The following is a 19908-nucleotide window of genomic DNA, read 5'->3' on the forward strand; positions in this document are numbered from 1 at the left end:
AACCAGACAACATATTCCCTTGCTACCTTTCACCTGAATATTCTTAGCAAACAATAGTGGAACACGAATCATGTACCAGGCTCTATGTTAGGTGCTGAAGACAGAAAGTTTTATAATGCACAGTTACTTTCCTCAGAAAGGTTACGGAGGTTTCGGAAATACATAACCCAAGTACATTTCTTAGATTTTACGTTGGTTTCAATCTCTCTAACCCTTGTCCCTTCGCTTTCTGAGCCGCAGACCAAACGCAACCGGGTTGCGTCATTTCGGTCCCAGCCCCAGCACCCAGCGCCCCGCTCATGGATCCGCCCCCAGCGGAAGCGTCCTGCCCTTGGCCACGCCCCCAGCCGCTCTAAGCCTCAGGGGCGGGGCCTGCAGTGTCCACTCGTGTTCTCCAGCGCGGCTCAGTGACAATGACGTAACACTCGCGCACGGACCTTCGCTGCGGCGCCGCGGGCAGACTTCCCTGCGCCGCGGCCGGAGCCCCTGGCGTTGCGGTGCGGCCGCGCGCGGACAGACTTCCGCAACAGGATTCCGGCCTGGCAGCCGCCTGGCAACCGCCCGCTCACCCAGAGCCATGGCCGCAGCCGGTGGGCCGGAAGCTGCTGGACGCTGCCCCCTTCTCAGCCTCCTTTTGCTTCTGCTGGTCGCGGGCCCTGCCCTCGGCTGGGAAGACCCTGGTGAGTGCTGTCGTCACCCGTCCCTTTCTGTCGCGTACAGCTAGCGCTCAGAGGCCCAGCGGGCGACATTTCCGTTCGCCTCCGCTTGGGCCTTTCAGCCCTGATTTCTCATTTCCATCTTCTTCCCTCTTCACCTGCGTCCTGCCTGTTCCTTTTGCTCTTCTCAGACGTCCTACGGGACAAGTGGGGACTGTTGGGAAGTCGGCGGGGCGGGACGACTCTGTATTCTTACGGTCCCCTTTCTCCCTTCCCTGGACTCCCAGAATTTGTCTACCTTCTCCTTTCTCGGACTACAATCCTCATCCCTAAGAATAACTGGAAAGCTCGGCTCTCACCTGCTCCTCTTGCTTTGTTGTCATGACTGTCTGAAGTCATCTTCCCTGCCTGTTGTCAAGGCTGCCTGTTGCTATAGCTGACAGTTGCCACAGCACCGGCAGTCTGTGAGTCACACTTAGTGGGCAGCGATGTAAACCTTGTAGGTAGGTTAGCAGAGTCGTAGACTGTACTACTTACATGAGCAGAACCCATGCTTCTTATTCCGACCACTACAGTGAAGTTCATCTCGTTACCTCAGCTTTTCTTCTTTTTCACCGCACACTAGAATTTAAAAAACATTTTATTGTTATTTTCTTGTGTGCGATGATACATGATAAGTGATTTCTGGAGAAGAGATTTTTTTTTATTACTATGTTATTAGAATATTCTAAAGAATTTTTATGGGATAAATAATATTCCGTGTAATTAATATGTGTATATATACACAAACATAAAGGTTTCCATTTAATGACGCATGTTGTTAAATTGGAGTGATGTAAGAAATGACTTTTAATTTATTTTTTATTTTTATTTTTTTAAAGATTTTATTTATTTGACAGAGACACAGCGAGAGAGGGAACACAAGCAGGGGGAGAGGGAGAGAGAGAGGGAGAAGCAGGCTTCCCACAGAGCAGGGAGCCTGATACAGGGCTCGATCCCAGGATCCTGGGATCATGACCTGAGCTGAAGGCAGACGCTTAACGACTGAGCCACCCAGGCGCCCCAAGAAATGACTTTTAAATAGTTAGAACATTTTTTGTTTGGAGAATGAAGATGTTAAAGCGTGAAAGGTATCAACATTGCATTTGTGACTTGGGTGATAGGAAATGCCCATGTTTCTTAAGCAAGAGATTCACTTCTGTAATATCCTATTTTATTCCTAAATGCTGAAATGAGAGAGAAGGTGCTGTTTGCAAATACTTGGCTTTGAGTAACTGATTTGATGTGGATGTTTTATTAGTAATAAAAGACAGGTTGACTTTAAATGTCCATTTATTTATGTATTCCTAGAAAGTTGTATATACAGAGGACATTTTGATCAGAATTATAATTTAAAAACAGGACTGAAACAGTTGAACCATCAATTCTCTTTTTTTTTTTTGAAGACTTACTTATTTGAGAGAGAGAGTGTGCGTGTGTGCTCGGGTGAACGCATGTGCAGGGGGAGGAGCGGAGGGAGAGAGAGAGGGAGAGAATCTCAAGCTGACTCCGGCTGAGCGGGGAGCCCAGCTTGAGGCTTTATCCCACCACCATGAGATCATGACCTGAGCTGAAATCAAGAGTCCTATGCTTAACCAACTGAGCTACCCAGGCGCCCCGAACCCTCAATTCTTAATTAAAAAAAAAAAAAAAAAAAAGGAGGGCGCCTGGGTGGCTCAGTTGGTTAAGCGACTGCCTTCGGCTCAGGTCATGATCCTGGAGTCCCGGGATCGAGTCCCGCATCGGGCTCCCTGCTCAGCAGGGAGTCTGCTTCTCCCTCTGACCTTTCTCCCTCTCATGCTCTCTGTCTCTCATTCTCTCTCTCTCAAATAAATAAAATTTAAAAAAAAAAAAAAAGGAAGTTTACAGATGAAGAGTCAGGGAAATTAAAAAAAGGAACCAAATTTAAATGAATGGTGAACCACTTCTTGGTAGCTCTTAGTCTATCTAATGTATAAACTATTGTTCTGGAACAAAAAGCACCAAAATATTTTGCAGAGTAAACACAATCGATTTTTATAAATTCTACTTTACCTTAAATTTACTTTGAGGAACTGTTCTGTAAAAGTTTTATTGGGTCAAGTTGTATCAAGCCTTGTAATAAAACAATAATCACTCCCTAATATTTTTTTTACTTTGGGTGCACTTTGTCTTTAGCTAACATAGAGTGATAATTTGTCTGGAAAAAAATTGTACCAGTTCTAAAGAGATTACCGGACTTTTCAAAATTCTTTATGGAATTATTTTATATTTAAGTCACTTTTCTGGGTGTTGGCAATATAGCAGTGAACAAAAGTGAAGCATTTTGCCCCCAGAGAGTTTACATCTATTGAGGAGAAATAAACAATACACAAATTGGTGAGTAGCATGTCATATCATGAAAAGTGGTATGGGCAATGATAACACAGGGGAAGGAAGACAGGGTGTGCAGGTAGAAGTGGAACTTTCAAAATATACATTGGTCAGGGAAGAAGTCACTGTTAAGGTGACATTTGATCAGAAACCTGAGGGTCGAGGAGGGATAACCGTGACTTGCATTTTATTTTATTTTTTTAAAGATTTTATTTATTTATTTGAGAGAAAGAGAATGAGAGAGAGCACATGAGAGGGGGGAGGGTCAGAGGGAGACGCAGACTCCCTGCAGAGCAGGGAGCCTGATGCGGGACTGGATCCCGGGACTCCAGGATCATGACCTGAGCCGAAGGCAATCGCCCAACCAACTGAGCCACCCAGGCGACCCATGACTTGCATTTTAAAGGCTCATTCTGTCCTCTCTGTGGAGAACAGACTGTAGGAGGTCCGGGGAAGCAGGGAGGCCAGTGAAGAGGCTGCTGGTACAGTGAGTTCCAAGAGTAGGGATGGTGGTGTGGCCAGCGGAGAAGCAGTGGAGTTGGTGAGAGTGATTGGATTCTCACCTGTTTAGAAGGTGGAGCTGACATGCTATTCTGATGGATTAGATGTAGGGGTGAGAGGAGAGGACAAAGGTGATCCAAATTTTTGGCCTGAGTGACTGGAAGTGTGGAGTGACCATTACCTGAGAGATGTGGAAGATCGTGAGAGAAGCATGTTTGGTTTTGTTCATCTTAAGTTTGAGACCTGTGAATGGATTTCCATTTGTGAGTCTGGACTTGTGGGAACTCCCTGTGACTCTTGACTGATACAACTAGTGGTGGATGGGTATGAGCACTTTGTTCTTAGACCTCGTCTCACTTTGGGCTGCATAACAAAATACCATGTTTTTTTTTTTTGTTTTTTTTTTTAAAGATTTTATTTATTTGAGAGAGAGAGAATGAGAGAGAGAGCCTGAGAGGGGGGAGGGTCGGAGGGAGAAGCAGACTCCCTGCTGAGCAGGGAGCCTGATGCAGGACTCAATCCTGGGACTCCAGGATCATGACCTGAGCCCAAGGCAGTTGCCTAACCGAGTCACCCAGGTGCCCACAAAATACCGTGATTGGTTGGCTTAAACAGCAAGCATTTATTTCTCATATTCTGGAGGCTGGGAAGTCCAAGATCAGGGTGCTAGCATGTTTGGTGTCGGGTGAGGACCCTCTTCCTCGTTTGTAGGTGAGGATCCTCTTCTTGGTTTGCAGATGATTGTCTTGTTATGTCCTCACATGGCAGAGAAAGAGAAGGCTCTGGTCTTTTCCTCTTCTTATAAAGGTCTGCTATCATAGGGGCTTCATCCTCAAGCCCTCATCTAAAACTAATCACTTCCCAAAGTCCTTGCCTCCAGATATACTGACATTGGGATTAGGGCTTCAACATAGGAATTTTTGTTTTTTTTAAGATTTTATTTATTTATTTGAGAGAGAGAGAGACAGCCAGAGAGGGAACACAAGCAGGGGGAGCGGGAGAGGGAGAAGCAGGCTTCCTGCCGAGCAGGGAGCCCAATGCGGGGCTTGATCCCAGGACCCTGGGATCATGACCTGAGCCGAAGGCAGACGCTTAACGACTGAGCCACCCAGGCGCCCCAACATAGGAATTTTTAAGGCCACAAACAGCGACCTTTAGGAGATCTAGGGAAGAAAAATGCTGTAGGGTTATGGTAATGAAACCCAGTGTGTATATAGCTCCTTCAACATTCTCAGTAATATATATTGTACTTGATCATTTATTATGTGTCAAGTACTCTGCAGGACAGTTCTAGTAAATCATACCTAAGCTTCAGAACCTATTTTAAGGTTGATAAATCAAAGCTTCATGACCAGTTTTAAAGTTGATATTATCTTCTTAATTTTACAAGTGAGGAAACTTCTATGCAGATAAATTAAGTGACTTGGCCAAAGTCATACAGCAAGTTGGTGATGGGAATTTAGTTCAGTGTTCTTTGCATTATCTCAACCCTGCTACAATAATTTCAAGTTATTATTATTCCTGTTACTTAGTTTAATAATACCTTATGACTTTAAACCTTTGAATATTTTCATTGTTACAGTTTTTTATGTATGAGGTGGTCGTTTGGGGTTAATATACCATATTTTATTTTAATATAGTTCTTGGAAATTTTAGGTCTTCAGCCCATGTGGAATTAAGTTTTTATATTGCTGTGGATTTTCTTCTAGCTGCATAGTCAATTATGTTGGTGTCATGTATTAAAGAAGGCACTCTTTTTTTTTTCTAAATTAAAAAGTCCACTTTATCTTTTCTTTTTTAAGTTATTTATTTATTTATTTATTTTTATTTTTATTTTTTAAAAATATATTTATTTATTTATTTATTTGACAGAGACAGACACAGCGAGAGAGGGAACACAAGCAGGGGGATTAGGAGAGGGAGAAGCAGGCTTCCTACCGAGCAGGGAGCCCGATGCGGGGCTCAATCCCAGGACCTCCGGATCGTGACCTGAGCCGAAGGCAGACTCTTAACGACTGACATTTTTTTTTTTTTTTATTTATTTGAGAGACAGTGCGGGTGTGCACACAAGCACGAACAGGGGAAGAGACAGAGGAAGAGGGAGAGAGAGAGAATCTCAGGCTGACTCCAGCTGAGCGTGGAGCCCCACTCGAGAGCCCAGTGAGGGGCTTGATCCCACCACCCAGAGATCATGACCTGAGCTAAAATTAAGAGTCAGGTACTCATCTGATTGAGCCACTCAGGTGCCCCCAAAAGTCCACTTTATCTTCTATTGGATTCCTACATATATCTGGATTTATTCTGGGCTTTCTTTTGTTTCATAGTTCCCTTGCCTATTTTTTTTTAATTAAAAAAGATTAAATTCAAGTTAGTTAACATATAGTATATTATTAGTTTCAGGGGTAGAATTTAGTGATTCAAGAGTTGCATATAACATCCAGTGCTCGTTACATCAAGTGACCTCCTTAATACCCATCACCCAATTACTCCATCCCCCCCCTCCTTTGCCTATTTCTGTTCTAATTCCATACTATCTTGATTATAGTTATTTTATGGTAAGTTTTATTGTCTGGTAAAGCAATTCTTTTTCAAAAAATTCTTTGCTATTTATAGACATTAGTTTTTCCACAGGACCTTTAACATAATTTCTTCCTGGTTCCAAAAATCCCAATTTGGTTCCTGGTGGGAAGTGCATTACATTTATTTAGATCTTATTATATATGTTTTTTTTTTTTAATTTTATCTATGATGATTTTTTTTTCTTTTTTTTATTCTTATGTTAATCCCCATACATTACATCATTAGTTTTAGATGAAGTGTTCCATGATTCATTGTTTGTGCACAACACCCAGTGCTCCATGCAGAATGTGCCCTCCTCAATACCCACCACCAGGCTAACCCATCCTCCCACCCCCCTCCCCTCTAGAACCCTCAGTTTGTTTTTCAGAGTCCATCGTCTCTCATGGTTCGTCTACCCCTCCGATTTCCCCCGCTTCCTTCTTCCCCTCCCGCTACCTTCTTCTTCTTCTTTTTTTTTTTTTTTTTAACATATATTGCATTATTTGTTTCAGAGGTACAGATCTGAGATTCAACAGTCTTGCACAATTCACAGCGCTTACCAGAGCACCTACCCTCCCCAGTGTCTATCACCCAGTCACCCCATCCCTCCCACCCCACCCCCCACTCCAGCAACCCTCAGTTTGCTTCCTGCGATTAAGAATTCCTCATATCAGTGAGATCATATGATACATGTCTTTCTCAGATTGACTTATTTCGCTCAGCATAACAACCTCCAGTTCCATCCACGTCGTTGCAAATGGCAAGCTCTCATTCCTTTTGATGGCTGCATAATATTCCATTGTATATATATACCACATCTTCTTTATCCATTCATCTGTCGATGGACATCTTGGCTCTTTCCACAGTTTGGCTATTGTGGACATTGCTGCTATAAACATCGGGGTGCACGTACCCCTTCGGATCCCTACATTTGTATCTTTGGGGTAAATACCCAGTAGTGCATATATATGTATTTTTAAAATATAGATCACATATTGATCCTAAGTTTATTTCCAGATATTTTATGTATGTTTTTATGTTTTATGTAGTTTGGCACTAATTTGAGATAGGCTTCCTATTTTCATTTTTAATTGGATACAGTTATAGAAAAAACTGTTGACCTTTGGTAATTGATAAAATATCTAGCTGTTTTATCAAATTCTCTTATTATGCCATGGTTGTCTTTTGGGAAGTTCTCTTGGATTTTGTAGGTCCAGAAACTCTGAATAAAATGTTATTTCTTCTGTTTGTACCACATGTGACAGATACTACTGGAGGATTACTCAGAAGCCGTTGTCTACCTTCTTCTCCTTGTCTACCTCCATGTAGATACTGGGAAAGCCAAATACTCATTTTACTAGAATTACTGGATCCTAAGTCATTCTAGTCAGTCTACCAGAGGAATTCTGGGAAAGATATTTTAAATTTTGGTGGAAAGTTATCAATCTTTACATATTCCTGTTTTCTCTCAACTCTGTATTTAGGGTTGAAATATGTCAATGTAATTTTAGGCATTATGACAGGCCATCATTAAATCCTTCAATATGCCCCCCGTCCTTTTTTAAAAAGGAACTTTTCCCCACAAGGTAAAAATAACATTACCCCTGACAAAATTAATCTTAATTTCTTAATATCAACTAATTATCCATTCCATATTCAGATATCACAATTATGCCTGAAATGTCTAAACTAGTTGGTTCAAAACCCGACCCAATCCAGGTCTGTGCATCCCATCTGATTGTATTCTCCCTTAAGTCTTCTTAAATGTAGAACAAAGAGTCCTTTATTTATGCTACTGCTTTGCTGAAGGGTTTGGGCTTGTTGTCCTTTAGAGTATCCTACCTTCTGGATTCTGTTTTCTCATGGTGTTTTAGCTTGCTTTTTTCTTCCCTGTTTTTCTCGTAGACTGGATGTTAAGTCCAAAGGTTTGATAAAATTCATGTTAAATACTTTTGGGGATTACATCATAGTAGATGGTATAATATCAATTTGTTCTACCATTATTGATGTTAAGATTAACTAGTAGATTAAAAGTGGCTTTATAACCCTTGTGAAGTTACATTTTTCCAGAAAGCACTCTGTGTAATGTTACTTGGTCCCATACCAATATCCAGTCTCTTAATGATTTTAAAACCAGTAAATCCTTGTCTGCATCGGTTTCTTTGGGCATTATGAAATGATGATTTTTTTCTAATTCTGTCATTTCTTCTGCATTTATTAGCTGTCATTCTTCAGTAAAGTTGAGATTTCCATTATCACCTGAGGCTATTTCAGATTACAGTTCCTGGTGGAAAGTCAGAATATAAATTTAATTTTTAATCTTTAATTACCAATTTTCGGAGTAAGGAGGTAGGTAGCAACTTTTAGTGACAAATGAGTTTTTGGCATTCTCTTTGAGTATCATTATAGACTCTGATTCATAGATTGAACATAATTTGATCAATTACAGTCTTTATCTTGCTGGTCGGTCTTTTTCTTTTGGTGTCTTAAGAATTCTCCATACCAGGATTATAAACATTCTGTTGTGCTTTCTTCCAGTATTTTTTATTTGTTGTATGTTTTATGGTAAGTTTTTAGCCATCATGGATTAATTTTTGTACATGGTGTATGATGATCAATTTTTCTAATCCTCTGCCAATATTACACTGTTTATACTACTATAGGTTTAATAATATATTTTGATATATGTAGTCCACATTTACTTTCTTTGTTGTTACTAGTTTTCAGCTGTCTTTCCATTATTGATTTTATATATTATTATATGTTTGATGTTATATTTCTAGTTTTATCTCAGCTTAGTCACATTTATTAAGTTCTTTTTTTGGTAAATAAGTACAAATATGATCTGTATCTGCTGATATGAGGGAATGTCTATGATGTATAATTAAGTGGAAAAACCATGTGAAGAATAATGTGGACTGTATATTCAGTTTTTATAACCATAGATTAGCAAAACCCAAAACAACTCCTGTATCTGTGTCTGGGTAAGCAAGAAAAAGGTACTTACCAGGTCGTTAATTTGGGTTATTACAGAAATGTGAAATTGGAGGAAGAGTGGGTTTCACTATTTTAAAAAATCATGAAATATATCATAAACATACATGAATAGTTTAAAGAAGAATAAAACGATGGGGTGATATGAGTGTCCTCAGCTGATCCCAGGTAGCAGGACATGGGGGGAAGAGGAGGAACTTCCATCACCTCAAGGTCAAGACAGACCAAATACAGATAAAAACCAAAGCCAGGTTCACCTGGACATTCTGTCCTTAGGTTTAAAAAAGAAGGTAAGGTAACAGCAGGGAATTTTGCTGGTAGCCCTTTTGAGCAGTACGCTTGCAGTGTGGACTTGTTACCCTCTGCCTGACCCATGGTTATCATCCTGCTATCTTATCTTCTCTTATCATTCTCCTTGGGATTAACTTTGTCCCTCTGTATGCCACTACTCTTTCTTTAGACCTCTGGTTTTTATGTTTTTCTCTTGTGAGTATCCTTCATTATCTTACTGAGAATTGATACCTGGGAGGTAAAGATTTTGAAACCTTTCAGATGTCTGAAAAATCTACTCTCTTGCTTGAGTGACAATCTAGAATTCTACATCCACTTACTTTTGAAAGTATTTTCTATGACAAGAGTTTTATTAGGATGACTCTGTGTTTGACAATATATTTACCACCTGTTCATCTGTGTTCTTGTTTTAGACAGAATATTGTTGCGGGATGTAAAAGCTCTCACCCTCTACCATGACCGCTATACCACCTCTCGTAGGCTGGATCCGATCCCACAATTGAAATGTGTTGGAGGCACAGCTGGTTGTGATTCTTATACCCCCGAAGTCATACAATGTCAGAACAAAGGTTGGGATGGTTATGATGTACAGGTAATATTCATTATGTTGATGACAGTCTAACTGGAGTTTTTATTCAATAAAGTGTTTATTGGGATATTACTCAGTATTTTTGGGAAAGACATATAGAAAATCTCAAGTTAAATATATAAATATAAATCAGTTATTCATTTTCTGGAAGAACATCCTCCAAAAGAAATGAACTGATTTTAAAGCCTGGAAATAGGGGTGCCTGGGTGGCTCAGTCGGTTAAGCATCTGCCTTCAGCTCAGATCATGATCCCAGGGTCCTGGGATCGAGTCCCACATCGGGCTCCCTGCTCAGTGGGGGGCCTGCTTCTACCTCTCCCTCTGCCTCTCCCCCTGCCTGTGGTCTCCTGCTCTCTCTGTCAGATAAATAAATAAAATCTTTAAAAAAAATAAATAAAAATAAGGCCTAGAAATATTCATTGTTATTTTCTTCTAACACATTAGTAAATTTTCAAAACTTTATATACTTGAGGGTAGGGGTAGAGGTTCTCTTCTCGTTGTAATTTTACTGTCACTCCTCAAAGAATACCAACCTGCCCTTGAGAAATAATGTTAACATGATCAGGAATCATAGGCTGTTAGGAAATGTAAAATGGTGCAGCTGCTTTGGAAAACTGCCTGGCTGTTCCTCAAAAGGTTAAACATAGAGTTACTATATGCCCCAGTCATTCCACTACTAGGTCTAGACCCAGGAGAATTAAAAATATATGTCCACACGAAAATTTGTACATAAATGTTTGTAGCAGCATTATTCATAATAGCCAAAAAGTAGAAACATCCTGAATGTCTATTATTGATGAATGAATAAACAAAATGTGGTGTATCCATACAATGGAATATTATTTCGCCATAAAAAGGAATGAAGAACAGATACATGCTACAACATGTGTGAAAATATTATGCTAAGTCAAAGAAGTCAGTCACATGTTGTATGAAATGTTCAGGATAGGGAAATCCATAAAGGCAGTTGCTCAGGGCTGGGAGATTTGGGAGGAAGTGAATGACTGCTAATGGATATGAGATTTCTTTTTGAGGTGATGAAAATAGCTAAAATTGATTGTGGTGGTGGTTGCACAACTGTGAATATACTAAAAACCATCAAAATGGGTGAATGTATGGTAGGTGAATCATATTTCAATAAAGCTGTTATAAAAAATAAAATAACATATCTGAAATTTGGGAGAGGAAGATAATTGGCCAAAAACTTACAGAAACGCAGAAGAACAAATCAGATCTATTTTAGCTTGTGTCTCTTTAAATGCTGTTAAAGAAGCATATTACCTATTTTGCTCAAAATATAGTTATGAAATTTAAACTCAGACTTTTTAAAAAAAGATTTTATTTTATTTATTTGAGAGAGCAAGAGCGAGAGAGCATGCACAGGTGGGGGGAGTGGACTTTTTTTTTAAGGTGGAAATTTTTGAGGCTAGCGTGAATTCTTTTTGCATTTTTCTAAATATCTTCAAAAAATTTTTTAAGAGATGGGGCGCCTGGCTGGCTCAGTCAGTGGAATATGTGATTCTTGATCTTGGGGTTGTGAGTTCAGGCCCCATGCTGGGTGTAGAGATTACTTTAAACATTTTTTTAAGAGAATTACTTAGAGGATTGGACCCTTGGAAGGTTAGTCCATAGTATTATAAAATTTGTGCAGAAAGTTTTTCTCAGAAGGTTATATACTATCTCTGATGCTATATGTAGTTACCAGATACTCCTGTATGATGCTGATGTTTGAGCCTTAACTTAAAAAAAAACCAACTCCATTTATATTATTTATTTATTTATATATTTATTTATTTTTTTTTAAAGATTTTTAAAATTTATTTATTTGAGAGAGAGAGAGAGAGAGAGAGAGAAACAGCATGAGAGGGGAGAGGGTCAGAGGGAGAAGCAGGCTCCCCGCTGAGCCGGGAGCCCGATGTGGGACTCGATCCCAGGACTCCGGGACCATGACCTGAGCTGAAGGCAGTCGCTCAACCAATTGAGCCACCCAGGCGCCCTTATATTATTTATTTTTAGGAGATTGATTTATTTTAGAGAGAGAAAGAGTGAGCACATGCTGTCATGGGGGATGGGTGGCAGGGCAGAGGGAGCGGGAGAGAGTCTTAGGCGGACTCTGTGCTGAGTGGCGGGGCTCCATCTCACCACCCCGACATCACGACCTGAGCCGAAACCAAGAGTCGGTCACTTAACTGACTCTGCCACCTCGGTGCCCCCCAAAACCTCTTATTTTTAAAACATCTTGAACAACAGTGGCAAAAAGTTGACATTTAAAAATTTTGCTTAACATTTACAATTGTGGAATATTTAATGTACAAAAGAATTGCTTACACGTGTATGTAAGGAATAAGGAATAGTAATAAAACAGACACTCAGGTACCTAGTACCTAGCTTTGAAGTCCCTGGGTTACCTTCCCCAACACAGAAGTACTCATTGTTGTGAATTTTATCATTCCCTGACTTCATTTTGCAGTTTTATGACTCCCCAAATAGTACATATTAGATGAAAAACAATTTTTGATTCTAATAGCCTATTTCTATTTTTCTTCACAGTGGGAATGTAAGACCGATTTAGATATTGCATATAAATTTGGAAAAACTGTGGTAAGCTGTGAAGGCTATGAATCCTCTGAAGACCAGTATATACTAAGAGGTTCCTGTGGCTTGGAGTATAACTTAGATTATACAGAACTTGGCCTGAAGAAATTGAGAGAGTCTGGAAAAAAACATGGCTTTAACTCTTTCTCTGATTATTATAATAAGCTGTACTCCTCAGATTCAAGTGGCATCAGTGGATTGATTACCATCGTAGTACTACTTGCTATTGCTTTTGGAGTTTATAAATTGTTCCTTAGCGATGGTCAAGATTCTCCTCCACCATATTCTGAGTATCCTCCAAATTCCCATCATTATCAGAGATTCACCAACTCAGCAGGACCCCCTCCTGCAGGCTTTAAGTCTGAATTCACAGGTATGTTTCCCTAATGGCAATAAGTAGGGTAGATGCCAGGTAGTGAATCTTTTTTTTTTTTTAATTTTTTTTTTTAAAAGATTTTATTTATTTATTTGAGAGAGAGAGAATGAAAGAGAGCATGAGAGGGAGGAGGGTCAGAGGGAGAAGCAGACTCCCCGCTGAGCAGGGAGCCTGATGCGGGACTCGATCCCGGGACTCCAGGATCATGACCTGAGCCGAAGGCAGTCGCTTAACCAACTGAGCCACCCAGGCGCCCCGCCAGGTAGTGAATCTTGTGCTGGTTTCTGAAATAGAATGTGGTCAGATTGGGAAACCAAAGCAGATTTGTCTTCTCATCTTATATTTTACTTTTCAACTTCTTTACCTCTTATTCTATGTAAGGGTAATTGTGATTATTATTTGAAGGTGGCATGATTAAATTATAAATCACCTTAATCAGAAAAACTTGATCAGATTTGGTAATAAGCATTTACCTTGAACTCTCATATCATACACAAAAATTTATTCATTAAATATTATAGATGTCAGCATAAAAGGTAAAACAGGTTTCCAGAAAACATAGGAAGATATTTGTCATGATCATGCGGTAGGTAAAAATTTCTTAGACTATAAAAATTTCCAGCCATAAAGAACGGGTGGATAAATTTGACTTTATTTAAATTAAGAATGTTTAGCCACCAAAAGACCACATTAACAGAGTGGAAAGGCAAGCCACAGACTGGGAGAAAATATTTGTAAAACGTTATTTCCAACACAGGGTATGTATCTAGAATATATATGTATGTGCTGCCCAAGCGAGCCCTAGAATATATAAAGAACTCTCCCACAAATCTGAGGGAAGACACACAACCCAGTTTTTAAAACGGACAGAGACTTGAACAGCCATTTTATAATAGAAGATATCCAGATGTCCAGTAACAGTATGAAAAGGTGCCTAGCATCATTAGTTTTCAGGAAAATGCAAATTAAAACCACACTGAGTTCATTATTAACCACTATATAACCACCATAATGGCTGACATTAAAAAGGGAGAGTACCAGGTAATGGTAAGGATGTAGTCAACTGCAACTTGATGATAGGAGTTAAAATAGAAAACATTTTGAAAACTGTCACTGCCTCCCCTATGACCCAGCAGTTCCATTCTCAATACATACCTAAGAGAAATGCATGCATTTGTACACAAAAAGACATGCACAGAGTATTTTTACAGTTTTATTCATAACAGTAAAAAACTGGAAATAGAATGTACGTAAACATAAGAATGGGACAAATTGTGATTTTTTTCACACAATGGAATACACAATGGATCAGTTTAAAAAAACAAACCCAAAAACTGATACAATGCAATAATGGGGGTTGACTCTCATAGACACAATGATGTGCTGGACACGGAAGAGTACCTAGTGTGTGATTATGTTTATACAAAGTTCAGGAATGGGTAAAACTAAAGTATAGTGAGAGAAGTCAGGGTAATGCTTATCTCTGGTGTGGGTGGGTGTCTATTGGGAATTGTCACGAGGGAGCCTTCCGGGGTGCTAGAAATGTTTTACTGATGTGCATAGTGGTTACATGCACGAGTACATATGTACACATTTATTATGTTGTTTCATGTGAGATTAGCACACTTTCCTTTATGTGTGCTGTACATCAATTAAAAAAAAAAAAACAACTTCCTCTGAGCTGAAGATACTTTTTTGGTCTCTTTAAGATCTGACTTCCCAGTTGATACAAATCTTTGGCTGCTGCCTCCACTTGGATTCCTCCATTAGACACTCAAGTACAGCTATCACCTGAAGCTCTTACAGATGTTCATATACAAAAGAAGGAACTCCCAGGGGGGTCATCTTCCAGTAGCTGATCCTGAGCAGGGCAGATGTGACTTTACAGGAGGGAACTAACCCCCCTTCTAAAATATATCTCTTTTTTTTCATGTCCGTGGGAAAGCTCCTCCTTAGTTATAAATCAGTATTTTATGAATACACTTTTTTAAAAAAGATTTATTTATTTCAGAGAGAGAGAGAGTGTGTGTGGTGGGGGTGGAGGAACAGAGGGAGAGGGAGAGAGCTTGAAGCAGACTCCCTGCTGAGTGGGGAGCCTGACATGGGGCTCGATGCCACACCCTGAGATCATGACCCGGGCCGAAATCAAGAGTAGGACGCTCAGCCGACTGAACCACCCAGGCGCCCCCCCCGCCCCCCCGCTTTTGTTAGTATACACTTTTTGAATACAACTTGTTTATGAGTCGAGGGTTGAGTATTAGTAATACATAGGACAAATGAAGTAATTGAAATGCCATATTATTTTTGGTTTTGTGGGCTGTTTTAAGTGAGGATACATAATAAATCATTTTTATTTCTAGGACCACACGGTGCAGCTTCTGGTTTCGGCAGTGCTTTCACAGGACAACAGGGATATGACAATTCAGGACCAGGGTTCTGGACTGGCTTGGGAACTGGAGGAATATTAGGATATTTGTTTGGCAGTAACAGGTAGGCTTTGCACTGATCTCCCTTGCCCTTTAATTCCACTTTTCTTTAGAGGCTTCTTTGTTTGCTTTGCAGTTTTATTGGATGTGGTGTTGTTAGGAAAATAAATTATGGTGACATTACCCTATTAAATCAGATTCTCTGCTATATGGGCTTTCATCAATATTGTATATGTTGTTTTCTTTTATTGTGTTTCTTCTTCCAGTGTCATCCTTATAGAGATCATGAGATAGGAAAAAGACTCTTTACTTAACATCTGAGAAAATGAGAAGACAGGAAAGAACATGGCATTTGAGGAACAGTTAGCAGTCTGGTTTCATAGGAGAATGATAGAGAAGCAAGGCTGAAAAGGGCTTAGAGCCAGATTTTGGGATGTCTTCTTATTATTGGTAGTTTAATTTTAGATTTTATCTGAGTATGAGTTCTGGAAGAAAGAGTCTCTTCTTCCTGTCACTCTGCCCCCCATGGCAGTGACTATACAATATCAGAAATACAAAACAGTATTTATTTCATGTTATACCAGATCACTGAGGAAAAACACTTGATAAAGGTATTTTTTTTCTGAGAGCATAGGAATAGGAAGATATTTAAAAGTCATAAGAAAAATGCCTGATATGCTTTTATGTCTTTAATAGAGCAGCAACACCCTTTTCAGACTCGTGGTACTACCCGTCTCCTTCATACTCTAGCACATGGAATAGTCGTGTTTACTCACCCCTTCGTGGAGCCTCAGGTAGCTATTCAGCATATTCAAGCTCAGAGACAAGAACCAGAACAGCATCAGGTAAGAATGAAAGCATAGAAGTTCCTAGTACGTAGCAGTGAAGTACAGAAATAGTTTTGGAACTTAAGAAGATAGTTATTAACTATATATTAGCAATCATAATTTTATTTGGCATACCCATCAGAAATATTAATAGCATAATTAACTCAGATTAAAATGTAGTTCAGATTCATTCTTTTCTCAACATTCTTTAAAAATCAAACAGGGATTTGGTTTAGACTCACTTCTACCACTAACCAGGGTTTTACCTTAAACCTTCCTAAACATTGGTTTCACCATATGTTTAATTCTGTGACCTCTAGGCTTCTTTTAAGCTTATTTAAAATGGAATTTTCTAGGTAGAAGTTTGAACTTTTAAAATTCAGTAAAACTCAGTAAATAACTCAGTAAATCCATACTTTAAATAATTGTCAAAAATATGGTGGTTATGTTTATTGCTATTGTTAAGAGGAAATTTTGTAAAAAGCAAAGATATAATATAAAAAATTAAAAAGCTGTTTGTTTTAAAACATCCAGCTAATTAGCAGAGGATGGGAGGACATGGATAATGAAGTAGTAATAGATTGCTGTGGATTGGATTCGTCTTCTTCAGCAGGGGGAAGTTATGGAACAGAGGTTAATTCTTGATATTGACAGAAGACTTGTTTAAATATGTTTTGAAAAAAAAATATGTTTTGAAGTGTAAGAGTGAATTTCTCATAGTACTGGTGTGAATATAAATTGACATGATCCCTTTGCAAGATTGGCATTACTGACTAAAATTAAGCACAAACATCTTCAAGACCCAGCAATTTCGCTCTCAAGATATATAGCAACAGAAATGCATATACTTGTACACTGAAAGATAAGTACGAGACCGTTCATGGCATCTTTATTCCTAATAGCGTCCAACTGGAAAAAACCATGTATCCAGCAGTAGTAAACGAGATGAATAAATTGAGTTACGGCCATACAGTGCAATGCTGTGCAACAGAGAGAGAGAATAAACAGCTGTATGCAATAATGTGGGTAGATCTACCAAGTATAAAAAGAAAAGAAAGAAGCCAGACACAAAGGAATATATATAAATATGATTACAACATTCATATTTTATAAATATGCATGTTTAAAAACAAGCAAAGCTAACCTGTGGTGTTAGATGTAAGGTGGTGGTTACTTTTTGGGAGGAAGAGGGGAGGTAGTGATTGGGAGGATATATAAAAATATAGCTACGTAGGACATAACACAACAGGAAAACTCATTCTCAGTGGAAACAAAAATTGTAAAAAAACCCATAAATATCGACTAGGAATCTTTGGGACTTAAATGAAGAAAATCATTAAATGTTACCGAATAACCTAAAGGAAAACCTGATGGGAACACTTGTCATCTTGTAAACTATTAGTGCATTTTTGTGTGTGTGTGTGTGTGTGTGTGTGTGTGGAGGGGGAGGTTGACTGAGTAACATTTACCATTGAAAGCCTGAAACTTGCTCCTGCGGTAGTTTTGTTGCCGCTGGAGTTGCGACAGGTAGCAGGGCATGGCTAGCTCCATTGGCCTCTCTGCTTTTTGGCTTAGACTTTGAGTATTGCACGTACCACGTTGGCCCCACCATAGAACACGTGTTCTTTGGTTTCCTGACTACAAGTGATTCCTAAGCAGCATGTCTGAGTCTAGTCAACTTGATGCCTGGGTGACGGGGAGGGCTGTTGTGGGTGGCGAAGCACTGTCTTCCTCCTTCCCTCGTGTCTCTTTATTCATTTGTTAACAATAAACGTGTTCCTGTTGTAGTTTTATAAGCAATGCCAGTGCATCTTTAAAAGCCAATATAAATTTTACTCTTCTCATTTTAGGATATGGTGGTACCAGAAGACGATAAGAGACTAAAAAGTTGAAGTCAAACACTGGATGCAAAATTTCTGATTTTAAAGTACTGGTGTGAATTAAAAAAAAAAAAAAGTGCTACCTGCTAACAACTGGGGAATATGTAAAAGCTGTGTGGTTTTTTTGGTCCTGTATTGCTTTTTGTGCTCTATTACTTGAGACTAACAGTTGATATATGAGAAAATGCTTCTGTAGAGAATTGTATGTTAGTGTAATGTGCAGTTGTGTTTTAGTTTCTGAAAGTGATGATTACTGTGAAAAGCTGAAAGTGCGTTAATTTCTAAAACCTATGACGTCATTAAGAATGAAGGCTTTATGACCATTAGACACTGGGTACAGAAAATGTCAATCTTACGTGGTTTTAGTTGATGAGTCATTACCTTATAAAAACGATAATAATCTATTTGGCATTTACTGTGTTGTGTTTACTGTTCTTCAGACATTTAAACCAAGCTTTGGACTACCAATTATACTTATCTGTATGTTCTGATCACTTTTGAGCTCATGAGCTTTGAATCCTTCAGTGGCGGTGGAGTTCAATTAAGTGAGAATGACCTTTTTTGGGAAAAGATAGAAAATATCTAGAAAGTTGTTGCGAATGATTTCTGTGCTGACAAAGATGGCTTGAAACCTCCATATTCATTTAAGTAAGGTTTAAATGCTTCAGCAAAGGTGTTTTACTAGCAAAAGCATGCAGTTCTCTGTGGGATCTCCAGTGTTGTAGCTATCTGTTTCAATCTTACATTAAAATGACAGGAAAAATAAAAACAAGGGGTTTCATTCTTATTCTTTCTACCAGCTTTGACACAAATTGGTGTTACTTTTTTGACCCTTTTTCCCAAAGGACAAGGGGTGCATGCAGAAGCTCTGTCTCCCTAATTTCCCATGGTAGTTGCCTTAGCTACCAGTCTCTTGGTAATTGTTTTCAAAAAAGTAATTCAGAAATGGTGTGGAAGGAAGCCTCTGCTAAAAAATGGCTTTAAAAAAAAACAATGAAATCTCCAAGCCTCCCAACTCTCAAAGATTGCACCATCTGTCTTAGTTAAGCTCTGCAACCTGAGAGTCTCATTTTTACCCTTTAGGAATCATTTAAAAACAAACCTTTGTTTATTCTTTAAAAATGTGATTTAGGGACTAGTTGAAGGAATATTGTGAACACAGCTCCTCTTTTCTCTCATCAGTAAAACTTGGTAGAAAATTTATGTCACAGAGGAAAGAGTTTTTCTTTAATATGTTGCACTAAATCCTTACCCCATTTCTCCTTAGTAAAAGGAGATGGAATAAAAGAAAATCCAGTTTATTGCCTTTTCCCCCATCTGCTTAGTGTTTTGGGTTTTAATTTACTTTTTGCTATAGGAGTTGATAATCTTGAACTGAGTATGTTTTACCTGGAGAGCAAAGTAAAAAAAAATTGTTAATTTAAAACTGCTGTAGATCGTGCCAGTGATAGTGATCTGCATATAAAATTTGCTGTTCTTTTTTTAATGAAGTGGTTTTTTTTTTTAAATTGGAGTATAGTTGCCACACAATGTTAACATTAATTTCAGGTCCGATTTCTGTTTTTGAATGCATTATTTCAGGTCATTGGAACTTTAAGAAAATAATGAGTGAATATAGAGTTGACTATACTGGTGGCTTTAGATTACTCTCAGGAGCACTAGGGGTGTTCTTTGAGGCTCTTTGAAAGACTGCCTGGAGGGAAGGAAGGGAAAGAAACTGGCGCATAAGGCTCAAGATCCTCTGCCCCCAACCTCCACTAGGGTGCTCCTCCTCTGTTGTTGTATGTTTACATTTCCTTGTTATTTGTGGAAAAGATTCTGAGG

The 19908-nt window shown here is 39.0% G+C and overlaps 1 protein-coding gene across 1 annotated transcript; it reads left to right on the forward strand.

The window, feature by feature from the left end:
- The first annotated feature begins 413 nt into the window (after positions 1 to 413).
- On the forward strand, positions 414 to 18488 carry SARAF (store-operated calcium entry associated regulatory factor). Its single transcript, XM_064585596.1, has 6 exons — positions 414 to 680; positions 9806 to 9984; positions 12531 to 12948; positions 15312 to 15441; positions 16074 to 16222; positions 18055 to 18488. The coding sequence occupies exons 1-6, from the start codon at positions 578 to 580 to the stop codon at positions 18078 to 18080; spliced, it is 1005 nt and encodes a 334-aa protein (XP_064441666.1). The 5' UTR covers positions 414 to 577; the 3' UTR covers positions 18081 to 18488.
- The last annotated feature ends 1420 nt before the right edge of the window (positions 18489 to 19908 follow it).

The sequence above is a fragment of the Mirounga angustirostris genome, unplaced genomic scaffold (assembly GCF_029215605.1).
Source record: "Mirounga angustirostris isolate CCGP_5_RB_7025 unplaced genomic scaffold, mMirAng1.0.hap1 SCAF_2, whole genome shotgun sequence".
Lineage (NCBI taxonomy): Eukaryota > Metazoa > Chordata > Mammalia > Carnivora > Phocidae > Mirounga > Mirounga angustirostris.